This window comes from Trichophyton benhamiae, assembly GCF_000151125.1.
Source record: "Trichophyton benhamiae CBS 112371 chromosome Unknown contig01535.1, whole genome shotgun sequence".
Lineage (NCBI taxonomy): Eukaryota > Fungi > Ascomycota > Eurotiomycetes > Onygenales > Arthrodermataceae > Trichophyton > Trichophyton benhamiae.
The window spans coordinates 847,867-872,380 of record NW_003315109.1 but is presented as its reverse complement, the minus strand read 5'-3'; the positions used below and the strand labels follow the sequence as shown (position 1 = coordinate 872,380).

Sequence of the window (24,514 nt, the reverse complement as noted above, 5' to 3'; positions counted from 1 at the left end):
CTATCTGCCTTGGAATGCTGTTTTTGAGAGAGAGGTTGAAGGCGAGTCTTGAAGATGTTTGATAGATCGCGATGTTTCTTTTTCGAGCATTTGCATGGGGAGGTCGATGTTTGCACTGTTTGCTCTTATTATAGTTATATCAAAGCTTTGTATAGATGAAGAATTAAAGTAATAATAGGGGGTCAAGGGTACAATATCTAATACACCAAGAGAAAGAGAAAGAAATTAAATACAAGCATTAGCATAAGGGTACAGTATAGAGAAAAAGGGTATATAGATTTTTTTCGTCTCCGCAGCAGGTCAGTTTCCTCCAAATATATCATAATAGTAGTCTTCGTCCAGACCCTCCCTGCTAGGGACTTCAGGGCAGTCTCCGGTAAAAGCAGCGTCGTCAAAGCGGACATTCAGCAGTCTGATTTTCAGTCCATAGTTGCTGATCAGGTTGATTAGCTTGTTTGTTTCTGCCGTTATGGGTTGCTGGTTGAGGATCATGAGTAGGCCATCCAGCCATTCGGATGCTATGCTGTGTGACTGAGGGTAGAGAGTGAGCAGCACGACTTCATTCTGTGCTTGTTTGTCGTCATCAGGGTATTCGGTATCCCTGGTCTCAGTTCTGAGAATCGGCGATTCATGGGGTTGTGGCGGAGGCGTGGGTTTGGCCAGACCGTGAATGGTGATTTTGGTTGATCCGCTGGCTGTATGGGGAAGCGTTTTGATAGTCGAGCCAGACGAATCATCCGGAGATGCTGACACATTGGAGACCACGGAAGATACGATGCTCAGGTCGACTTTTAATTGAAGACATGTTAGCAGTGTCCACCAGTCAGTTAAAAAAATAGGAATAGAGACATACTCTTATTAGATAGAGACTCCAGTTCAGGCTTGAAGTCGTCACCTGTAGATTCAAAGTCTCCATAATGTAAGAACCGTCTGTTATGTGATAGCTGGATGTATCTATGATACGTTGATGCTCCTCGCTTGTCCGTTACTCCATTGGTATCCGCTGTGGCCTTCGAGCTGGACTCCGCATTTGGGAACCAAGCGCCTTGCAACAAACACCGGACACGCTGCTCCTTGACGAACTGTAGTGCTTCATGATGCAGCTCCTCTCGGACCTGGTGCAGATGCTGGCCCCATACGTCTTCATATGTAAGCTCTAGCAGCTCCATCTGAAGCTCTCTGAGGCGCTGATACTCAAAATCGGCCATCTCCTCTTCAACCTCCAGCACATCTTTAGTGCGCGAAGCACCGCCAATGACACTCTCGACCAGTATCCGAACCAACTCGACTATCTTTGTGAAATCTTCGACTTCAGCGGCGGTGGATTTCCAGAGTCGGAAGAATGCGTGCAAGCCAGCAACATGCAGTCTAGGCCAATGAAGGAGAATGGGTTTGAACATCTTATCGAAGTTCGTCTTGGCTTCGAGAGCAAGGTAGCTCTTTGGATCATCTATCTCGGCCTTGTCGACTTCGAAATGCTCGTATAAAACAGACGTCACGGCCAGAGAAGCTCGAGCAATGGGACACCTTTGCTCGGCCGGTCGAGTAGACTGCTCGAGGAGCATCTTCTGGAATTCATCTTGGTATCTCCGGACATAATCAGTCAAATCCATCATGCCCAGGAATCCCATTTCCTGGAACTCCCACTGGGGGCTTTCAGATTCGAATCCAAGCCGGCGCCATTTGTAAGGATGATGCCTTTTAGACGACTTGTGAGGCAGAGTAACACCATCTCCGGCTTTGGGATCAGCAGCAGCATCCTTTTCCTTCGCACCAGCGGAATCCTTCTCTGATCGCTCGGGATTGCTAGCCAGGTGGATCCCCTTTAGCGCCCTACGGTGCTCTGATCTCTCCAGTTCAACGGGTACCTCTCTCCATTTCCGTAGTAGGAGTTTTGTAAGGGACTGAAACTCGATGAGCGGGTGGGCTAGATCCTGCAGTGCGCTCCCCTGCATAAGCACATACACCGCGCGAATGACACCTAGGTCCTGTAGCCGCTTGATAAACTTGGGCCATTCGTTCTCGCCTTGGTTTGATATCGAGTCTCTCATCAGCGAATTGATCAGTTGCAGCGCATTGGCGCATAGAGCGTGGTCGGCAGACGACAGTCTCCTGACTAGCATCTCGAGGAACTGTGGGTGGATGGCAATGGCCGGTTTGAGGGCCTGGAAGCCAAACATGCCCGGCACCGAGGCGCGGCCAGAGGTGTGAGGGTGCGACACGATGGAAACGAGTATAGACATTGCGCCTCGGAGGATATTAACAAGCGGGTGAGTGACGATAAGCTGGACAATCTACAGCAGGCTGGTCAGTAACTCGTGCCCTATCCCTTTATCCATACATATATATATTCAGGGGGTGTTGAACACAAACGTACTCTCTCGATTAGATCGGTCTGTACAAACTCCCATCCCTTGTCGACTTCCAGCAGCCTCGCAAACGAGGTCAGACTGTATGCGAGCGTGTTCCCCGAGGCCGTCAGCGAGAGATACTTCAGCTTGGTCAGTCCTCCCTCTGCGATGAAGATGTCCGCGAACGAAGGGTCCCCTATGTTCGACTGCAGCTTGAACACAGCCATCTTGCGCACTGCATCCTCGTCGCTCCCCAGCCGTTCGACAAGTTCCGATATATTCACGCTCTCCATCTTGTTCACGTCTTTATCCGACCGTCCAGCGTACCTCTCCAGGAGGTATATGTATAGTTATGCGTGGCTCTTTCTGCTCCCCTTTATCGTTTGTCAGGAGACCGCCGCCCGACCCTCGAAGCGCCCAGCACACTTGTTCGCCCCCGGCTGTCCCCACGGCGGCTATAGTCGCAAGATGAAGACGGGATCGATCGCGCTGCTGCAGGGGGCTTGTCTGCAGGCTCTGGGGCGAGGGAGACAACTAATGGACCGAAGGGGGTGCGTGCTGGATATAGTTACGTTAGCTCAGAGTTGGAATCAACAGCCACAGCGTCGAGGGGGCTCCTGTAGGGCGCACAGCAGGATCCTCGAGGTCGCTGGCGCTGCTGTGGGGTCCCAATGGCTGTGTCCAGGGCATTAATGCTGGTGATATTGGGGGTAAACAAGATGAATTCTCAGCTTTTCGCTGCTGGCCTTTTCTTGCGCCGAAATCGAGTGTTTCTTTTCTTTTGCGCCCTTTTCGACCCCTGGATAGTCACATGATGCCGGCTGGGGAAATTGGTAGAGGCGACGATGGAGGAAGAGGCCGGTTTAGAGGCGATGATATGTCTATTCGGGGGCTACAATCGATGATAGACACGGGGGGGGGGAGGGGGGGGGTCCAGGCTGTGGTGTTTGTGCCTGTGTTTAGGGGTGTTGGTGGACAGAAGGAGAGAATAGGGGTTCAGCAAGTCTGCCAAATCTACGCCAGTAACACAACTACGACAAGATATATAAAAAGGACAGGGAATAGGTAAGAGTAATTAGTATTATTCAAGCTCCATGAAAGAAAAGACAGGCAGGTAATTAAGTAGTGTCTGCGGTCATGCGTCATTCGTAACTTCATAGATCTATTTCCAAGCACTTTTCTTATTTTATTTGTATCTGTTTCCTCTTCCCTCCGATACGGCGATAGTAGCGGAATTTATGGTAAGAAACGGACCAATTGTCTCTGTATGGACGAGAGAGATGATTGACTTTGATGTCGGAGTGTTGTATTGGCTGTTCGTTGCCATCAAGTGTGAGAATGGGTGTGGTGCTTCCTTAGGCTGTTAGGCTAAGGAGTAGCCGTCTGTCTCGTGGATTGGCGGGATGAGTGCTACTTGAAGATATTCAAGTAGCCCGGCCTCCGTAGATAATGATAAGTGTAAACGTGTAGACGTTGAAATATATCAATAGACAGGGTGTAGATGTCGGCGGGATTTGATGCCTTGACTCAAGGCAAGGCTGGGATGTCGTGGTCAGCCAGCTCGGTTGAGAAGATGTCGTAGCTGGGCAGTAACCCGATCCCTTCTGGAGCCGTATGGAACTATGGAAATGGGTCGCATGTATGCCCGGGCATATAGGTCGGTGAGTCAGCCGCGCCAGCCGACGTTCCATATGACATGTGCAATATCTCTAGCCGTGTTGACCGTGTCGATTACTCGATCGATCACGCCTCGGCTGGAGCTTGTCTCTTCAGTCTCCTCGGGCCCGTCGAGGTCTCCGTCGGGGCTGTTGTCACCATAGCCAAAGGGCATGAAGACGCCCGAGGAAGAGTAATATTTCCCTTCCTCGCTTATAGTAGCCTTGGCCTTTGAATTACTGAACCATTGACTTGCCAGAGAAGGGAGAGATGCAGAAGTGGTAATAGTAGAAGATGATGGCGGAGAAGACGCCTGGTTCATAGATGATGACTGCTGGGCGTTCCACTCGATGTCCCAGCCGGTATTCCAGTCCTCGTCCGCTCCGTACTCTTCGTCCAGGAAGAAGTCTCCGTGAGAGGACGTTCTGGTAGCAGCAGCATGGTAGTTTGACGGACGGAGGGTTTCAGCTGAAGATGAGCGAGACAAGGTAGGTCGTACAGGCCGCGGGGTCTCTTGTTTGGGCTCTGGGGTATCAGGTCGATACTTGAGGGTGGTGGAAGGCAAGTGAGCAATAATCCTACTATCGCTGCTGAAGCTGCTTCGTGGAGTGCTCTGGAAGCTGAGAGGAGGCCTCTCAGGGTAGTATCTAGCCATCACGACGCCGTCATCGGAGGCCTCGTCTTCTTCTACCACAGAGCCGTCTGTGGCATAGCTGTAGTAGCCGTAGTACTCTCCGTCGAACGGCTCATCGTCGTCCTCGACGGCAACGCACTGTGCAACCTCGTTGCTGAAGCTGATATGCCGTTTGTCCGGGATGTCCCCCCGACTCTCCTGGAAGAAGAAGTTGGACACGGAGCTCTCTGAGGGTAGGCCAAGTGATTTCTCGACCTCCTGGCGGGAGACGGGGTAGTCTGCGATGTACCGGCCATCTGCACCGTCCTGGGCCTTGATCAGAGCGTTGGCCAGACGCAAAAACGTGTGGGTGGAGTGAGGCCGCTGCAGAATTGATTGCGAAATGGTCCGCTTCTTGAGGATCGGCTTTTTATCGATAAGTGACGAGTTCGACGCCCCCGGGGAGGAGGGAGTCGGCGACGCAGTGCTTGACCGGTCGTCTGTCTCGTCTCCGAGCACCTGCAGCGGGCCGTACAGCCAAGTGACGTCGATGTCCTTTTGCCTGTCAAATAGTTAGTCCATCGTTCTATTAAGGGGGTAACTGCGTATATCAAAATCGACTGCTTGACTGACCAGTTCAGAGCCTCCGCAGGGAACCATCCGAGACCGAATCGTATCCTTGCCCAGGAACGCCATGCAGCATTCTCCAGCCTGTGCCCACTCTCGTACTCGTCCTTTCTGGCCGCGATGTATCTCCACGAGCTCCAGACGTCCTCCTCGCGCCAGGAATGCGACAGATAGTCAACATGTCTTGATGGTTCTCGCTCCACGAAGCTGTCGTCCGCCGCCCTGCACGCCATGTCTGCACCCTGTAGTGTCCCGGCTGTATACCTAAGAGAGAAGAAATAAAGCAGGCAGCGTAGAGTCGATGTTATTAGCCTGTCACTGGCCTCACCTGCCTTCGAGCTGTTAAAGAAGTCGGTGTAGTCCTTGTAGGCGGGCGGGAAGTAGATAGAGAGGCCGGTTTATATGCGCTGGAAGGGCCAGAACAGACGAGCAGCTATCGGCTTGCACTCCCAATTGACGACCGTCACAGACACCGTCTAGAGCTCTCGGCGCCGTCGCAGGTCATGATATGGCTCAGGTGCTGCGTCGTCTGGCGAGCGGAGGCGTTGCTGATATATTATTTATTGTACCAGCCAGTCTCTGCTAGTGATAAATCGCAACTCACACACACACAACACACACAACCTTTTGCATCCCATGCAAAAAGGAGGCAAAAAGCAAACATGCAGCAGCTTTTTTTTTGCAAAAAAGAAGCAGAAGGCAGAGAGGAAGAAGAAACGACGAGACAAGACTCTGAGATGGGCAGACAAAAGGTACGAAAGGTCAGTCTAGAACAACCTTGGGCTCGCGGTCGGTTACATGGATGAGGCTGCTCCCTTGCTGCGTATCTTTCTCTCTCTCTCTCTCTCGCGGCCGGCGGGACGTTCACTGGCTGGCTGACCCTGCGGCCTCTTGACTCGCCGTCTCTGCAAGTGATCCAGGGCGATTCGAGTTTATCTGAGGTGAAGGCTCTGACGGCGGCGGGAGATATCAGACCAGGAGGAGTCAGAGCCTGTCAAGGAGGCGAAAAACGCATCAGAATCTTCCTGGTTCCACTGCTCTCCGTATTCCGTACCTTATCTGGGGCCCTTTTTTTGCATCGATAGTAATTAGTTGCTTTCACTGACGCCGTCTAGATAGAAGACTCTGCCGCTTATCGCGGAGTTCTGCAAGTACAAAAATGTATCTGGAGGATTCTTGGGCAGATCAAGGAAGCTGGTCGGAGTGCCTTGACTGACTACATACAGCTATGTTATCCCTCGAGCGCAGGAACACAAGACATTCGTCCATGATCCACTAGCAGTTAATGGCAAAATGGGAGTCGACAAGCCTGGGAAAAGCCTTACAAAAGAAGTAGCCCAGAGAGAAAATAGCCGGCTGTCGCCACGGTGAAGCCAGACTGAGAGACGACCAGCCCCGTGCATATAGACATTACAGCCAGAGGGCTAGTTACTTTCTACTTCTCTGCGCAGCCATCTCTGCCGTGACCTCGGCCCCGCCCCGCGGTTTGCAAATAAGTGAGTGACTTGGTTATCGACAGCTTGAGTCAGCTCTATTGACATAATCCGAAGGCAAATAATAATGGGGGAGATATGATGATATGATGCTGGCTGCATATCGACGACCAGATCCCTAATCCCGCGTCTGTGTTGTCCATGGTTGGGAAGAGGGATGCTCCTATCTCGACCATGGTAGAGTACATTCTCACCAGGGCGAATGTAAAGTACATCAAGCTTCGAGCGAAGTTGGAAGCGCCCGTATTTGCTTTTCCCTCCCAGTGCGGTGGTGCGACTGTTATCGGCTGCGCAAGCCGTGTACACTGCATCACCTTCTTGTTCGACGGTACCTGTAGGGATGGTCACCTTGGTGCCAGAGAACAATAACACGACCAGCAAATAGCAAGGTCAAGATCAGGCAGACTCCTGGAGAGACACGGGAAGTCTGAAAAGCCAGACTCTAACTATTCACTTTTCCTGTCTTCGATGGCTCCTGTTAACCGATGGCGTGGCATGGACCTCTTCCTCCGTCTTCCAGGGTTGGTCTTGGTCTTGGGTTCGGATGTTGGAATCGAGATCTAAACATCGGAGTACAAAGCTCCTTTTTTAGCACAATCTTGGGGGATCCAGTTTTTTTCTGTTCCCACCTCTTCTACTCTTTTTTTCTCATCATGCAGCAACATCCCGCTTCTCCCGAAATACTCCGCCAGCGGGTGACGGGGGGCCCCTCCTTGGCCTATCTCAAGGTCGCGATGCGAGGGTCTCCCTCCCCTACGAACTGCGGGGAATTATGATACAAGCCAATTGATGGTGTGATATGTTGAGCTTGGGCAGGCTAAAGAACCAGGCTGCGGCACGGTCTCTGGTTCTGCTTTCGATGATCGGCCTGTTTAAACGTCGGTCTCTGGGTGGTGTATACTCCGTACTACCAGCGTGCATATAACTAGCCGATGATGTTCCGCCCTTCCTTTTCATGTCAAAGATCGCATCCTTGTACGACGAGGCTTGACGAGGGGTTGGTTGGTGGTAGGAGGGGCGCAAAAGAGGCACTAATCGCTTTGCTTGACTGCATGCAATGTCCATCATCCCCTTCATTCAGCTTCCCCTCCCTCCTCTTTCGCCGGCATAAAACGAGGAAATATGCCGCGGAATCGGCATTCCAGGCCATATATCAACATCGCATCATTCTGATACGAAATGTATGGTACGCATGTATGTATATATGGATGGGTGCCTGGTTTCGACGTGGATGAGATGTTTTCTCTGGTCCAGTTGATACGCCATGCCACCCAGCGGCTGGCCTTGAGAAGTCACCCAATTTAATCAGCGCAATGCATGCACTAAGCAGAGTGAACCATGATTCTTAACGGCCGTGCATATAACTATTTACCACCTAGTTTGGATTGTGAGGTGTCTATATGAGCGAGAGCAACTCACCATCATTGCCAGCTTTTATGCTATGCAGAGTAAATGATCAAGAGTCGCTATTCGTGTATGCATCAGTGCAATTGCACGACTGAATCCGAAAGCCAGTGGAAGACCTGGTCGGCTTGACAATGCAAAAAGGGCGTCACATATTAACAGGGGGCCTATAGGAGCAGCGGCTTCTGCAGGAAATCAGGTTGAGACCCTAGATGTCGAGCCCCTTCCAAGCATCGTAAATGTCTATTTATTTGCAGCTCTGTGACAAAGTCGAGTAAGTCGAAGTATGTAAGTATAGATACTCGACAGATAGGCGAGGCTTGGTTGTTTTCCTGGACATGGTTTTAAACGAACTGGTTCGGCATCTTAAGTATGACGCTATGAGCGACCTGCTATTTCAGTCTTGATAGCTCTGGGGGAAGATACCCCCGGACCATCACCCCAGGGCTGGTCGAGACTATAAATGGCAGGAATCCATCCATGTAGTGCAGCGGCATAACTACGCAGTTATTCATGACGTTTGTCTCTCCCGTCTCCTCCGTCGACTTGTATACTTCGTATCAGCGTATATATAATCTCGGCTACTCGGCCAAGCTGGATGTCAATCAACATTGCAATTGAACCAGGCCAGTCGAGACATCGTGTTGTCTGACCTGTTTTCCTTGACTTGCTGTCAAAAGAGCAATGTTCAATGACGCTGGCGAGCTCCGTCTGTCATCGGGGATCGCCTGGTCAAAATAGACTCCGGTGAAACACCGCCTTTTCTGGCGTCCATGATGTGCCGCTGCAACTCTGTGCCAGCATCGCTTCGCCAACCCCAAGGACGACCAGGAAGTCTTCCATCTTCCGCCGTCTTCATGGCCTTTTTCTCTCCTAGATATGGCCTGTTTGTAGTGTTTTTGTCTCTTCATCTTGCAAGCAACGTCGCTTTTTTCCCTTTTCGGCCCAAGATGGTCGGATATGGAGTATATTTAACCCGAAAATCTTAGTCATATCTTAGTCATGTTTATTACATAATCTTGACCGTCCCGCAAGCCAGGAAGAAACGAAAGAAGCAGAAGAAAGCATTTACATTCGCGGTCTTAATTGCTATAGATCATAGCAAAGATATAAAGGGGAACCATGGCTGACACTGAAAATGGAGACGCTGGGACTGCGCCTGCTGAGCCTCAAGCCCGTCATATAGTATACTGTGGAGGTAAGCGTGGATTGAGTCGCGTTGTCTGCCCCTCCAACAGCTATGGTGGGATGAAGGCTAACATTGAACGTGCTTCTTATAGTGTGTTCTCTCCCTCCAGAGGTATGGATTATATCCCTGGGAGATAGTTTTATATAGTCCATTTCCTAAAATTACTATACCTTTATCTTTTTATACCATTTGAACCACCCAGGGGCTCGCGTGACTGACTCGGAATCCATACAATTAGTACTGTGAATTCGGCGGCACAAAGAAGAAGTGCGAAGAATGGCTAGAAAAATCACACCCAGATCTCTACCAGAAGCTATATTCAGATGGTACCTCTACGCTACCTTCCTTTCACACGTACCGGTCGAGTGTCTAACAAATGAGCAGAAACAATCGCCGCAAACCTCTCCGCATTATCAGTTGAAGCCCGTGAGCGAGCAGCAAAAGACGCCGCTAAGAAAGAAGCCAAAGCTGCCCAGGCCGAGAGCCGTGAACATGAGAAGAAAGCTGCCTCCAAGATCCTGATCAGGCGGGTGGAGCGTAATAAGCGGAAATTCGTCACTGTTATATCTGGCCTTGAGGCACATGGGTTAGACAACAAGAAGGTGGCCAAGGGACTAGGCAAGAAGTTTGCGACAGGAAGCTCGGTGACGAAGGCTACTGGTGCTGCTGCTGCAACTGGAACAAACGAGGAGATCACCGTACAAGGAGATGTCAGTGAGGAGGTGATGGAATGGTTACTAGATAATTACAAGGATGTCCCAGAGGACAACTTTGAGTTGGTGGAGGATAAGAAGAAGAAATCCGGGGCTGCGGCTGGGGCGCCTCCTGCTTGAGTTGAGGCTTAACTACGTGGCGAAGGGCATAAGTTTCCTGGTGATGATTATTCTGGGAACTCGCGGGCAGGCATCTTCATTTTCGTTTCTTTTTTACGCTCTTGGAACATACGTGTGGGAGATGCATCTTTTGGTTTTATATTTTGTTTTCTCAAGCATATGAAAGGGTCACGACATGTTTTGGTTGAAGGGATTTGCCGTGTGATAAATAATCGAAACAGAATTTACACATATCTACGAATTGGTATAGATTGAAAGAAGCGACACCACTTTGATTCCGTTAAAACTCCACTCTGTATGGGGGGTATCATATGCAAATGTAAGATATATAGCAAGCAACTCCGGTTTAACTCAAAAGATCCTCCAACTCCGTCCTCATGCTTCTTCTATGGATCTGCCGTAGACCATTTAACTGCGTGGAGATGCCATTCCCATCCTTTGAAACATTGGTAACATCATATCGATCAGTGGCAGGAGTGTCATGGGTACACTGGTATGACTTGCAACGACAAGCTCAGAGTTCATCGATTATCCGCTGCAATGGCTCCTCTAAGGCGTCCAAGTCGAGAGGAGTCTTATAGGCACTCCTTGCACGGCCAGTGGTTGGAGTGCCGGTCGGAGTGCCTGTTGCAGTGTCAATGGCAGTGCCTGTACTCATGGCATCCTTTGGCGCCACACGGGATTCAGAGGAGTTTCCATGCAAGGTAGCGTTCGCCTTGGAGCCAAAGATGGAGTAGTCAGGGTACACTTTACCCATGACTTTCATGCCGACCCAAGCAAGAAACAAGAAAGCAATCGCGGCACCGAGAATCCTCAAGCGCCTGTTGATTTTCGCCTGCCACTTGTCTTCTTCACGGTCCCAGGCATAGATTCTCTGCCGCGTGACGTCGAGTCTGGCGTCCAGCTTCTTCGATGCTTCCTCGGTAGCCTTCAAACGAGCCTCCAACAGCGCAATGCTCTGCAACTGGCGCTCGAATTTGTTGAAATTGTGTACATGCCTTTCCGCATTGCGCATCACACCCTTCGTGCGGTATAGGAATTCTCTGTGCTGCGCCAAAGCAGTGTTACTGAGCCGTTGGAGGCTGTAAATAGTGCCGCGGATTACACTGGCATCGTTGACCAGATTGCCGCAAGTGTCTTCGATTCGTTTGGAGAATGAGCCTGACTTTTCGGCAAGTTCGTCGAAAAGCTCTCTGTTCGCGCTGCACACGTACTGTTAGTATGATATAGCTCCTATACCGGCAATCAACATGTAAAATAAAAAGATAGAGAAACGTACTCTTCAGCCTCGAGTCTCTTCGTATGCAACTCGTCAACACGAGCCTGGGTGACCGCCTCTCTCGTCCTGGTAAACGGGAACCGTCTCGCAAGCTCCTCCCTGTTCTCCTTGGCCTCTCTATCGCGACGAGCTTTCTCGTCAAGCTCCCGCTTCTCCTGCGCCTTTGCCCTCTCCTCCGCCTCTGCCGCAGCGGCGCGAGCTTTCTTCTTGCCCAGGTGGAAGGGCATCTCCGCGACCTGCTCAGGTATGGGGAAGCTCGGGTTCCTCAGATATCTCTCGTCGCGTTCATGCCGTGACTTCTGGTGCTTGTGGTGTCGGCGGCTGCGTTTCTCGGCGTCGTAGCTCCTGTCCTCGGGGTGCTGTTGCAGCGGGCTGGACGGGGAGAAGAGCGACGGGTCCGGTATGCTGGCGTGGTGCGGGATGTAGAGGTTGTTATTGAGCGAGGGATAGGCCCTGTTGGGAGGCAGCAGAGGCGAGGGCTGCAGCGAGGATGGAGCTGGTGAAGCGGGAGAAGCCGTGTGCATCTCGGTGCTTTCATCGGGGCTGACTGCTGCTGCTGGTGCTGGTGCTGCTGTTTGCTGTGCGGCAGGCAGCGCCAAAGGGGGTATCCGGAGGTTGTCCTGCTCCATCTTCTCTTTCTCTGCCTCTGCCTGCTCTGGAGCTGCTGTCTTAGGATTGCTGGTTAGCACTGCTTGCTATTGCATGCACTCCACAGGCAGCGCACTGGAGAAATCGCAGGATGGATGTCTGGGGTCGGTGATTTTTAAATGGTTTTATTAACAGGGGTTTGTTTTTCTGGCTGGGCTACGCTAACTACGTCATCCCTTAGGGACCCTGCAGCAGAGAGTAAACAACAGCTTATTATATTAAGGGGATTGACTGAATTTATAAATAGAGGTCTACCAGGATGATATTTATACTTGGATAATTTATTTATATTTGTAAGGCTGAATCTTTAGTATCAAAGCACTGAGAAGTGTCTCACTGCCATTAATCCTAGTGGAGCAGGTCTCAATGCCTCAAGGGGATAAAGAGAAGGCTGGTCAATTACCACCAGGCTAGAACATTCAGCCATCTCAATCATCTGCAGTTCTAGCTATATCCAGTAGCTAGTTGTATCTGTATATCTTCATGTCTGTGTAGAGCATCCAAGTTCGACTTTTAAAATCCCATTATCATAACCCCAAACTCCAGCGCATGCAAAGGAAACCACCAAAAAGCCAATGTAATCTAAGAATTAAGCAGCTTGTTCCTCTTCTCCCGCTTCCTCATCCGCTCGACTCGTTTGCGGTGCATCTTCTCGGCCAGCTTCTCATATCTCTCTTTCTCTTCCTTGGCTGCTCGTCGGTCCTTGATAGCTTGTATACGGGCCTGAAGAAGGGAAGAACTTTAGTACTAGGCATCAAATACTTTGGCCCTTCAAGCTGTAAAATCAGCCTGGCCTACCTGTCTTGTAGCCTCCTTCTCCTCCTTCATCTCCTTCTCCTTCTCTTTCATCACGGCCATCGCTTTCCGCTCTTCCAGCCGCTTCGCATATGATGTCTGTCCGGCAGTCGGTCTAAAGGCCTTCTTGGGTGCATGCCAGTTTTTACCTATACCAAATCAAAGGATCATCAGCAAGAGTGTCAATATTCTGATAGTAGCAAATAAGACGATAATAACTACCATTCTTGCGCATCCCCTTGGGCTTCGACGATCCTGAGGCAGAAGTCGGAGCAGGCTTCTTCTCCGAGGCCACCTCGACGGAGTCATGTGTGGCTTCCGACATCTTTCCTCTCGTCTGTCTTCCTGTCTTCCTGTCTTCCTGTCTTGTCTTTCTTTCCGACTGCTTTCTTCTCCCCTTCGTCGCTTTCATTTCTTTCTTCTTTTTCGTCGTCTTTTTTTTTTGCTTTTTTGGAGGAGAGAAAAGTGTCCAAAAGAGGACTAGCGTGGGATCTTATCTTTTTGATCAGATAACCGTATTAAGGTTACTCCGAATGCCGAAGAGCCCCATTCTTGATGACTAATCATGTTATTTTCGTAACCAAAAAAAAGAAAAAGAAAAGAAAAATCGACGACTTTCAAGAAGAAGAAGAAAAGAAGAAAGGAAGAAAGGAAGAAGAAGAAGGAGAAGAAAAGCCACAGGATGGGATGGGATCTGCGTTGATAGTACGCTTTAGCACGCCTGTACGGAGTGCACTCGAAGACTCGACCGTCGACAACAACATTTGCTGCGGTGGCTATTTATAACGTCAACCTAAGCTGCCAAACCTCGCATTCTTATCTTAAAAATTCTTACTTTGCGACCAGCCTGTCCGTTCCGCCGCCGTGCAGAGGCATCTGAATCTCGTGCAGACTCTTGCTCCGCTTCACTGGAAGCATGGTTCTCTTCACTGTTGGCAGCTGCTCTATAAGGACCCTCCGATAGCGGCCTGTCCAGTGTCATACTGATCTCTCCCGACTCCCGTTCTCAGCTGCGCAACAGCAACAACAACAATCACAAGCCACCCATCATGGAAGGAGACCCTCTGCCGGCGGTGAAGCAGAAGCCCACTATTCACACTATGAACGTCGAACTGTCCGACCTGCCCGTGAGAGCACAGCATCACGGCATCGATGCGGTCAAGGACATTGTTTTCGGCTCTGTGAGTAATTACTCGATTGTTGTGTGTGCGTAAAGCTTCAGCCTAGCTAACTGTTTATACAAAATAGATCGCTGGCATGGTTGGAAAATACATTGAGTACCCCTTCGATACCGTCAAAGTGCGATTACAGTCTCAGCCAGACGGCCTTCCCCTCCGCTATACCGGTCCCATCGACTGTTTCCGTCAGTCCCTACGGCAAGAAGGCATACAGGGACTTTATCGTGGCATTAGTGCACCCCTCCTCGGTGCAGCTATCGAAAACAGCTCCCTTTTCTTCAGCTACCGCCTCACACAACACTTAGCCCGGGACTATGTTTACGGCGGTCTGGAGAAGCTTCCATACACCGCCCTGCTAGTCTGTGGTGCAGCATCCGGCGCGTTCACCTCGATCCTCCTCACGCCCGTCGAGCTCGTCAAGTGCAAGATGCAAGTCCCCGCGGGTCAGCATCAAGGCAAAGCAATGGGCCCTCTAGCCATCGTCTCAGCTGTGTTTCGAACACATGGCGTTCTCGGCCTTTGGCGTGGGCAGCTCGGCACCCTCATCCGTGAAACCGGCGGCTCTGCGTCTTGGTTTGGCGGCTATGAAGGTGTATCCGCGTTATTTCGACATTATAACCCCGCAGTTTCACTTCAGGGGAAGCAGGGGATGGCAGACGACCTGCCACCTTTGCCAATATACCAGCAGATGATTGCCGGAGCTACTGCTGGCGTTCTCTATAATTTTATCTTCTTCCCGGCAGATACTATCAAGTCACGCATCCAGACAGAAGATATCGCAGCACATTCGGCTAAAAGTGGTGCTAAGATGCCCTCTTTCTGGTCCGTGGGAAAGGCGGTCTGGAAACAGCATGGTATCGCTGGTTTATATCGTGGCTGCGGTATCACGGTTGCTCGATCGGCACCCAGCTCAGCCTTTATCTTTTCCATATACGAAGGCTTAAAGACTCACTTTCAGTAGCTGGAAACCTTATCATTTCTTTGCCATTTTTTACGACTTGATTTCTCGGTACATATATATGCATTGGATGGCTGGTAGATACAGGTGTATGGTGTTTTGGAGATTTCGTTTACTTTGGCCGATATGCCCTGTTCTAGAGAGCTTTGTTTATTTATTGAAGGAAATTTCTATATGTACATCCTTGAGCCCGTATTGACGTCGGAACGAGATGGTGCGTGTTTGATGTTGACTCGCAGAAGGCGGCGGAGTCCGCTCCGGTACTAGCCTTGCACTAGACTTTTCCATAGTTATAAGCAACTAAATATCAACTACATCTCGATATTCTTCAACAATAACATACAAATAAAACATCTACCTCAGTCAAGAGACTTAACCAGGCAGTGCAACTACTCAAAATTCAAGATGGCAGCTTCAATCACCGACGTAGAGGCAGAGACTATGGGCCAGAAGGCCATCGCGGCCAAAGACCGCGCATACTGTTCGTTAATTTCCACAGCCGAAACAGCGCCTGTCCAGGTACTGACTGCTATACAGGCGTCTACTCCAAGTTCCGCGTCGGTGCATGCCTCTTGACCGAGAGTGGCGAGTACATTACCGGCGTCAACGTCGAGAATGTCAGCTACCCGGTTGGCGTATGCGCTGAGCGCTGCGCCATGGGAACGGCCGTGGTATGAAGCTATCAGACCCCTGCACCCCGCATTTTGATCTACTGTTAATACCCAGGCATAAAAGGCGGCTGGCCATACCAGGTTCAAGGCTATTGCCGTAGCTACGGATATCAATCCGGGAGCCTCGCCATGTGGCATGTGTCGGCAGTTGTACGTGGCACCTGCATAGCATCCTTTTTTCCCCACCTAGTCAGGTCAGCTTGTCTAAATGATGTTAACCGCCGACTTAGTATGCGTCAATTCTGTGCATTGGACTTCCCGATCTATATGTATGGAGGGGACGGGAAGTATACACTGACGACCATGGGAGAGGTATATATAGCCCTGCTTCTAATGAAATATGTATATACTGACCTGCATCCGGTATTAGTTGCTTCCATCGTCTTTCAGTCCTGCCGATCTACCACCTCCTAGCTAAATACATGCATACAGCACGATGTAGACAGTGCGGTGAGTGAAAATTCGGTGCTGATATCTAAAAAAAACTATATACAGGATTATCAAATATCAAAATTATATCTCGTACCATATCCTATTCAAATCCGTAACGACTTATAAAACCTATCTTTGCCACCGAAGATTAGTTGAGTAACAGGCCATTATACTACATTCCGTTCAATCTCTTCAACCTGCAGAGAGGTATCACCCTTTACTTCACAAGATGGAGATAACACATCCCCACCTTGGCATATCATCTCTTCAGCCTCTGCCACCTTCTCTTCAAATCCGTAACTATCATCGTCACCAGGAACTTTGAACAGAGCACAAAGAATCCAGTAGGCTAGGCTACCAACCAAAAAGCTAAGAGTCCAGCCTAGCGAGAACATACGATCCGCCGCAGCAGAAAAGGAATTGCCAAAACTCCCTATCAGTCCTGGCAAAGGGAGTAAGGATCCAATGATAAATGCAGCAAAGGCACGAATATTGAATCCCTTGGTAAAGTAGTATCGTGCAGTTGAGGAATGGCGGTATAGATCCGGTAAGTGAAGGTTACCTCTCCGGACGAAGAAGTAATCTATCAGCATGATGCCAACCACGGGACCCTGGAAGATAGAATAGCCTGTGAGGAAACGGAGGAAGCCGCTTGCAGTTCCGACAAAGCGCCTATTTGAATCATGTTAGCTGGTGGTGTTGTATAACAGAAATTAAAAATTACATACCAGGGAACAATTGATAGTGAAATTATCAGCCAGATTACCTGGCCTCGGACGATATTGATGTATTTTGGCGCGATACAGGTGATATCAGCGGCAAAGGGAACGGCGTTGCATGCAATTGATGTTCCCAGGGTCGCAAAAGCCCATGCAGCAGCAGCAAAGAACACACCTGCTCGTGCTTTCGGAGTGTAGCCATGGTCAAGTATACCATTAAGGAGGTCATATGGATTCCAATATGCCTCTCCATACATGTTCTTAACGGCAGCCTATTACGCATTATTAGTTGTAGTCGGAGCAAGGAGATGGCCACATCGAATACCCACAGTGGTAATAATTCCAAATGCCGCACATATTGTTTGAGACAGCGGCAATCCCAAAGCCTGCCCGTATACCTGTGCATTTCGATTTGTGGAATATCGAGCGAGATCAGGAACAGTAACTATAAGAGCGGAGTTTGCTCCAAACACAGCATTTAGCTGAGCAACTAATCCCCATGCAAAGGTAGACGTCGATTTACGTTTCGATTCATCGATGAGTTTATCTGCTGAAACACCTCTGTTGGTGGTAATAGCCCAGCATACAATACCTAGTCCTGCTAGAGGTACGACGATGGCCTTGAAGCTAAACACATGTCGGATTTTGGTAGTATGGATAAGAGTGAAGGGAAGAGTGGTTAGAAAGGCGAGGAAGAAGCCTATCAGCCCTTGAACGGTAATTGCTTGGTTCTGAGGAGGACTTAGCTTAGATATAGGTCGAATAACAGGCCATACTCACTGCGGGTATAGTATTTGGAATCTTGTTCCACCCCGAAAAGACGCAACGAAGACATACGGAAAGGAACTGTCCTTGATAATATAACTGTACACCGCCTGGTAATAATAATCCATATTAGTTAGGGTCAATAGTGCATGCAAGTAAGGCCATACCCCATGCAATGCCAACCAATGCACGCAGCACCACCACAAAATATTGGCCGTATACCCCAAAACTTGTTCTGGACTGTACCGGAAATCCAATATGGTATGCCGCTGCAGCTCGTCCATTCAATACAATCACAACGGAAGTAAGTAGGTTTGCGAACAGAACAACGAGCACTGCATCTCTCACGGTGGCTCCAACGGTGATTAACGAGGCACCTATCGACCACGCTGAAATTGCCCAGGACTCACTCCACCTGTAAGTGCGTTAGAGGGAAGTGAAGCAGGGTACCTAACTGAAATGGATGAGATGAGACTGTATTACCAGTATGCGAAGAAATTGAATGCAGTCCAGGTACGTTTCTCAGGAGGCGAGGGAAACAAATCTTCATTGGCGAGGCTTGAGGAACTCTCTAGTTTAATGGCGTTATGTAAGACGTGCAAAGAGGTGAAGGTATATGCATAGCGCCGGTATTTCGACAAGTCGAAGGTAGGTAGTTTGGGTGTCATTTCACCAACTGCTCTACCAGTTAAGCAGGATGTAGACGGATGGACGAACAAAAGTCACACCACGCCAGCGAGGGTGTATCTATTTAAATGGTTGTAGATGGAAATGGCCGGATACATCTACCGCTTCATTATCTCCGCAGTGCAAGAGGCTGGTAGCGTTTGATAACGTGTATAATAACCTGGAGACTTCCGCTGATAGCACTCAGTGTATTTGTTGCTAGGGGGGAGAAAACCGGGGAAAGCAGGCTGGGCGATCTTCGTCGTCATGTATCCACCACGACTGCGCTTGATAAAGATAAGAGTAGGTTATACTCTGGGGTTTCCCCAAGTAGTGAGATCCATGGCTAGCTAGGTAGTCGGTGGATATCTATTGCTTATCTCGCGGAGCGTGCCGATGAAGTATGGAGGAGATAAGTATTCGGTTCGTGACCAAGGGCTGCCTTCATGGAAGGATGAAATAATAGGACATGTGGCTTTATCCTGGTGGTATCTGCAGCATACGCCTATGGGTATATGCTGCGTCTTATAGAGGCCATCTTCGCGGCTGAAGTTCGATGGTTGTACAGAGGAAGGATTCGACTCGGGCGTTGATATGCACGAAGGAGCGAGTTGTGCAAGTTGAATTCCTATTGGCTGCTTTTAGAGACTGGATGTAACGACCAATAGAATTAGCCTTATTTTTAGCTCTGACCAATAGAAACTTTTAAAACGGCAGTACTGATTACATCATGCATATCAAAGCATCAGATGCACATAAGGGGGTGGACAGCAACAACGGCATCGAAGAAAGAAACCGAACATTTATTCTACCTAGAGCGACCATGAGAAAAAGGAGATATATATGACATATAACACAGGGTTCCAGAAGGTCAGGGGAAAACAGAACAGGCTCAAAGGGAGGACAAAAAAGAAAGCAAAAGAAATATATAGGAGAGTGGGAAACATCTCTCCGCACTGTTCAGCATAATCGTGTCCATTAAGTAAGAGTATCTGTTCCCAGCTACGGGGAAAGAAGTAGGAAGTAGGTAGGAGTTAGGAGTTAGGGTAAGTGAAGCAATCACACGTCTTCCTCTTCATCACCTTCAAACTCCTCAGCTCCAAGAAGTTCGTCCTCATCATCCACAACACCAACATACTCGCCTCTCCGAGCGGCAAAGGCGCCTCGCGAAGCATACGGTCTCTGTCTCTGTCCCCACCATGACCCAGGGAGTCGGGTATACCCTCTGAAACTCCTCCAGAGACTCGAAAATAATAGCGGTAGAGCGGTGATCACAGCCACGGTGCCTGCGACTATAGTGACGGGTACAGAGATTAAGGGGGAGTCTCTTGAGAAGATAGATTCAGGTTGAGACTCGCCCAGTCGGATACGGCCGAATTTGCCGTCCCATTTGGAGAAGGCCCAGTATCCTACGCCCGTGGCGATAGCGACGGGGAAGAAGATGGCGAAGAACAGGCCGAAGCCACCGATGCCGGGGTGTTTTTCGTCGAATTCTTTCTTTTTGTTGGGGCAGGGGCGCGCAACGAGGTGGTCGAGTTGGTGGCCGCCTTCGCAGGTGCTGACGGGGAGTTTACGGTAGCCTGTTGGTTCGAAGTATTCGATGGCCTCTGGGTCGTCTTTGCAGATTTGCATTGGGTCAGCAGGTTTGAGGCCCTTGACTAGAGCGCAGGAGCCGTCTGATTGCCGTTCGTAGTTGTAGTCACTAAGTAAATGTTAGTATTGCGCAATATCGATGCTTTTACGTTGTTAGAGTAGGGATGGGGCTTACCATTCGTAGTCCTGGCGGGTACATTGGCAGTTCTTCTTCTCGCCGCTCAGTCTATCGAGTTTAGGGCCGTTGTAGCACTTTGCCTCAGGCCTCTTGCGATGATACATCGAAACATGACCGAATAGGCAATTGTCCTTTTGCATAGGATGTTTGGGGGACCAGAGGTAATAATCATCAGCCTCGGGAGACTCCTTCTTGAGCACGCACTGCTTCTCTCTCTCCTTGAGACCAGAGAAGTCAACGTTATACGCCACAATCTCATTGCTAGAACCAGGCCGACACCAAAGAATGAAATTCCTCGAAGTATCCGATGGAACGGTCGAGATATCTTCAACCGTCACCTCCTTGTCGCTGAATTCAAAATCCGTCCATGTCTCGCCTTCGTCAAGCGAGTACGAAAGGACCTTTGTCGGCTTCTCCTCCGCAACGACGACGACGATGGATCCCTGGTCGCCGAATTCCCACTGGTATCGACCCTTTTTGATCTGGTGCCAGGTAATGCCCGCATCACGACTCATGTAGGTATCGCTTTCAGCCCGGGGTGTTAGGGAGGAGCCTACATTTCCAACACCAATGATCAAACCGACGGCAGAACCAGAGGACATCGAGTCCCGGTTTTCGCGGCGCTCAGTGAATCCGTGGAGGTGCAGGGCACAATCGTCCGTGCCCTTGTCCTTGACCTTGCAGTCGAAGTTTTTACCCTCGACGTCTTTCTTGGGAGGAGACAGAAGAGCCCACTCAGATCCATCATTGTGCGTGATCAGGGACCTGAACTTCTTCTCTTGCCCTTTAGCCTTCACTTCGTCCGGGTTGATAACTATATTCGCCAGGGCAACGCCCTCAACGACCTGGATCTTTTCAAAGTCAACGTAATCTCGGTCGTTCCTGTTGGCGTTGGGCAGACTGAGGACGTATGATGTGCCGTTGCTATTACTCTTAAGGATACTGCCGAACTCATGCATTTTGGCAGGATGATCAGTGACATGCAGGAAGATGGAATGCGTCGAGCTGTCAAGAACGGTATATGCGTATTCAGCGTCGATGTGATAATTAGGTGGGAACGCAGCGTGGGCGAAGGTCTTGCCGTCCACGCTGGTGAAAGACGAAAGCTCCGTGCCGTTCTTGGTAGCTACGACGATAAACTCGGACATCTTCGCGTATCCGACGATGGGCTTGCCGTCGAAATGGACGGATGTTTTCTTGGTGAACATGTCATCGCTGGAAATCAAGCGGAGGCTCTTGGATGGATCCTCGTGTTCATGCTGCGAGCAGAATATCAGATCGTCCGCTGTAAGTTCGCCTTCCTTGCCGACGAACATGCATTTGCCCACGCCACGGAGGAGCAGATCCCATTCATCACCGCGGTTTTTCGAATAGTACGCTAGATCAGTGCATTTCTTGCCCTTGCAATCCTGTCCGCCGATCCAGATCAGCCAGTCTGGGTGGTCCGGATGGAAGTATAGAGGCAGGGTGCCAAGTGTTCTAGTAATGGGCAGTTTTCCTTCGAAGGAATGGAATGTATGCGCTCTGTCGATGCTCCAGTATGCCTTCTTGCCTTCAGTGAGAAGATAGATGACGTCGTTGTCATATTTGTGGGGAATGTATAGGGAGATGGGCTCTTTGAATTTACCGCGTTGCCATGTTTTACCATGGTCTCTGGTGACGAAGAGGTCCCCATCATCTGTTTTCAAGATGACAGTCTCATCGTCTCCGGAGCTGGTATCACTGCGTTCAAGGTAGCGGTAATTAAGATTCTTGGTCTTGAAGGGGGTTTTTTCGACGGAGATCTGGCCGCTGACGGGAGCCTTGGTGGCATCCTTGCAGGTCCGCTCTACTTCCTTTTCAAGGTCAACTCCGCCCTTCTTGAGACAGTCATCTCCGGGGATCAAGCGGTATCCCGACGGGCCCATGAACTTGTCGTCTGGGTTCTTGCATTTGCCCTCTGGCGGCGACACCTTGCGATGGGGTTCACACTCGTAGTCCTTATTGCGCAGGAAGCCAGCGGCACACTCGAAATCTTCCTTGGTACATTGGCAGGGCTCTGTTTCAGGCAAGGGTTCCTTGAACTTCTCCTTGACGAAGCAGTCTGCGTCTGCTTTTCTTCGTCTGTAGAACTGCTTGTGGCCCATGAGACAGTCCGGTTCGCCCTTTTCATCCAACCTAGCTGGCCAGCGCTCAAAGTCCTTCTTCTCACACTTGCGCTCATGGATGTCGCTAAAGTCAATTGACATGACGTAGAACTTCTTCTTCTCATCTTCTGCTACAAGCAGGAACTGGAGAGAGGTTGAGTCCGGTGTGGTAGTGAGTTGCAAGGCCGTGACTCTGTGAGGCAGCTTGGCCTTCTTCCAGTCCTTGCCATGGTTGAGCGAGTAAGATATTTCGTCCGTGAATATTTTATCCTTGTATTCGTCGAATACGGCGACGAGCAGAGAGCCCTGGTCGCCAAATTCGTACTTGTGAGCTTTATCCAGGGCCTTGCGCCAAGTGACACCGGCGTCGTTAGAAACGAAGGTATCGCCAGTTTCGTACGTTCCGAGCTTGTCTCCGGTATTCCCGATGCCCATGACTAGGCCCGGGGCTGGACTGGAGTATGTCCTACCTATGTTGGACGGCCGGGTGATGGAATGCAGGTGGAGCTCCTTATCGCCGCACTTCAACGGCTTGAAGGTTCTGCCATCGTCAAAGGAGATGCGGCTGACCAACTTCTTCTCCCTGGTAGCACCCTTTTTAACCTCTTCAGCGTTCTCGACGATGTTAACGAGGAAAATGCCCTGGATGCCCGAGACCTGCTCAAAGTCGGTGATCATGTCCTTATCCTCGTTGACGCCGTCGAGGTTCATTGTGAAGGAGGTACCGGTGGAGTCGGAGGTGAACAAGCTTCCGATGGGTACTCTAGATCTGCGCGATGCAACGTTGACCTGGATGCTATAGTTGGTAGACTCGAGGACGGTAAACTTGCCTCCCCGTACCTTGGGGCCACCGTAGAAGTCTGCCCGGTCCCAATGCACGGCATCTTTGCTAACGTATATCGCGGCCTCTGAGGTTCCTACAGACGAAGCAGCGAGGATCAAAAACTTCTTGACAGAAGCCATGTTGTTGACCCCCTTGATGTCCCTGCCGCCCGCCTCGACCGCCACGGCCTTGCGGTCACTGAAGTATGTATCGGAATAGACCAGCCGGCGCGTCAGGTCGAGCGGGGTGGCGTGAGGCCAGATGCAAAACACTCGATCGTCGAGCTTATCGGGCAGATGAGGCTCACCCTCGCCAAAGGCCGGGTTACCCACCGCCCAAAAGCAGCCCATATCGCCTTCGAACAGCCTCTTGACGGTCTTGAAGCCATCGGTGGTATAATACGTAACATGCCTGCAGGTCATAAACTGACACTCCTCTGCGCTTATAAGTACCTTTTCAGCATCCTTTCCATGGAAAGTAAACGGCATAAAGCCGCCGCCATACACCAGCTTATCGGGAACCTCGAACTCGCGCCATGTCTTCGCCGCGTCAAAGGTGACCCAGTGCTTGCGATTGGGCCCGTAGATCACCGCGCTCTGAGTGTGGTATTTGTTTGGGTATAAGATGCCGCTTTTCCCCTCGAGCAGGTTCCATGAGGCGGCGGCGTCGGTCGAGATGTAGAGCTCTGCCTTCTTGCCGGACAAGATGATGGTATCTGTGTCCTCGAAGTAGTGGACGTCCGTGGGCACTTTGTCGAACTCCTTGACTTTGATCTGGGGCCCGTCGGACTTTGCGAGGGTGAAGGAGGCCGGCACGACGCTGGCTAGCAGCAGGCTGCCGGCCAACAGGAGGCTCCTGACGATCATGATGAGCTGTGGGATTGACTGGACGACATAAGTATGGAACTGGAGGGGCCGCGAGGAGGGATTTGCGGTCTCGTATGATATCGGAATCCTAGGATGAAGCTGTAGTAGGGAGTCAGTAGAGGTCGTCGTAGGTCGTCGTAGCTAGGCCAGCTGAGAGCTTGGTAGTTAGATAGCTGGCAGTTTGAGGACTCACCAAGACCAAAACAGTTGCCTTGAACCAGCGATAAACAGACAGCCAGGGATGTCCCGGCAGACGAGCAGAGGGCACCTACTTAACTGGAGTCCGCAGGTGAAATAGCGATATCAAAAGAACAACAGCTGGCTGGCTGGCTGGCTGGCGGTGAAGTTGTTGTCTTCATCGTCGTCGTCGTCGCTTTTCGCTTCTGCAGGCCAGCTTAGAAAGAGTGTCACGTGATGAAACTGAAGTTTGAGGCGAGGCCGCAGAAAGGGAGACGAAGACGAGGACGAAGACGAAGGAGACATGAAGACGGGCAGAAGAAGAAGAAGACGATGATGATGATGATGGCGATGGCGAGTTAATGGCCGGAGGATGGTAGGGTAAGTGGATGCTCTTTGTTGCTGGCTCCGTCCTTACTCCTGACTGCCCTAAGCCTGCCCATCCTCACGCCATCCTCCGTATCCGCTGCCACT

General features: G+C 50.4%; 9 protein-coding genes across 9 annotated transcripts; 3 read left to right on the top strand and 6 right to left on the bottom strand.

Annotated features, from left to right (window-relative positions):
* Positions 1–300: 300 nt before the first annotated feature.
* Positions 301–2,644, bottom strand: ARB_06621 (uncharacterized protein; the record flags this gene model as incomplete). Its single annotated transcript, XM_003015449.1, has 3 exons — positions 301–788; positions 854–2,294; positions 2,378–2,644. The coding sequence occupies 3 exons, from the start codon at positions 2,642–2,644 to the stop codon at positions 301–303; spliced, it is 2,196 nt and encodes a 731-aa protein (XP_003015495.1).
* A 1,373-nt stretch (positions 2,645–4,017) lies between these two features.
* On the bottom strand, positions 4,018–5,480 carry ARB_06620 (protein phosphatase type 1 complex subunit Hex2/Reg1, putative; the record flags this gene model as incomplete). Its single annotated transcript, XM_003015448.1, has 2 exons — positions 4,018–5,182; positions 5,254–5,480. The coding sequence occupies 2 exons, from the start codon at positions 5,478–5,480 to the stop codon at positions 4,018–4,020; spliced, it is 1,392 nt and encodes a 463-aa protein (XP_003015494.1).
* A 3,786-nt stretch (positions 5,481–9,266) lies between these two features.
* On the top strand, positions 9,267–10,166 carry ARB_06619 (uncharacterized protein; the record flags this gene model as incomplete). The annotated part of the gene is made up of 4 exons (XM_003015447.1): positions 9,267–9,342; positions 9,425–9,444; positions 9,572–9,659; positions 9,718–10,166. The coding sequence occupies 4 exons, from the start codon at positions 9,267–9,269 to the stop codon at positions 10,164–10,166; spliced, it is 633 nt and encodes a 210-aa protein (XP_003015493.1).
* Positions 10,167–10,680: 514 nt separating this feature from the next.
* Positions 10,681–12,074, bottom strand: ARB_06618 (uncharacterized protein; the record flags this gene model as incomplete). The annotated part of the gene is made up of 2 exons (XM_003015446.1): positions 10,681–11,359; positions 11,446–12,074. The coding sequence occupies 2 exons, from the start codon at positions 12,072–12,074 to the stop codon at positions 10,681–10,683; spliced, it is 1,308 nt and encodes a 435-aa protein (XP_003015492.1).
* Positions 12,075–12,675: 601 nt separating this feature from the next.
* Positions 12,676–13,300, bottom strand: ARB_06617 (uncharacterized protein; the record flags this gene model as incomplete). Its single annotated transcript, XM_003015445.1, has 3 exons — positions 12,676–12,816; positions 12,892–13,037; positions 13,111–13,300. The coding sequence occupies 3 exons, from the start codon at positions 13,298–13,300 to the stop codon at positions 12,676–12,678; spliced, it is 477 nt and encodes a 158-aa protein (XP_003015491.1).
* A 143-nt stretch (positions 13,301–13,443) lies between these two features.
* On the top strand, positions 13,444–13,674 carry ARB_06616 (uncharacterized protein; the record flags this gene model as incomplete). The annotated part of the gene is made up of 1 exon (XM_003015444.1): positions 13,444–13,674. One exon carries the CDS (start codon positions 13,444–13,446, stop codon positions 13,672–13,674), a length of 231 nt encoding a protein of 76 aa, XP_003015490.1.
* Positions 13,675–13,937: 263 nt separating this feature from the next.
* On the top strand, positions 13,938–15,027 carry ARB_06615 (uncharacterized protein; the record flags this gene model as incomplete). Its single annotated transcript, XM_003015443.1, has 2 exons — positions 13,938–14,069; positions 14,137–15,027. The coding sequence occupies 2 exons, from the start codon at positions 13,938–13,940 to the stop codon at positions 15,025–15,027; spliced, it is 1,023 nt and encodes a 340-aa protein (XP_003015489.1).
* A 1,267-nt stretch (positions 15,028–16,294) lies between these two features.
* Positions 16,295–18,279, bottom strand: ARB_06614 (uncharacterized protein; the record flags this gene model as incomplete). The annotated part of the gene is made up of 6 exons (XM_003015442.1): positions 16,295–16,799; positions 16,856–17,118; positions 17,245–17,546; positions 17,627–17,710; positions 17,779–18,026; positions 18,095–18,279. The coding sequence occupies 6 exons, from the start codon at positions 18,277–18,279 to the stop codon at positions 16,295–16,297; spliced, it is 1,587 nt and encodes a 528-aa protein (XP_003015488.1).
* A 1,057-nt stretch (positions 18,280–19,336) lies between these two features.
* Positions 19,337–23,863, bottom strand: ARB_06613 (uncharacterized protein; the record flags this gene model as incomplete). Its single annotated transcript, XM_003015441.1, has 2 exons — positions 19,337–19,979; positions 20,046–23,863. 2 exons carry the CDS (start codon positions 23,861–23,863, stop codon positions 19,337–19,339), a joined length of 4,461 nt encoding a protein of 1,486 aa, XP_003015487.1.
* Between the last annotated feature and the right edge of the window lie 651 nt (positions 23,864–24,514).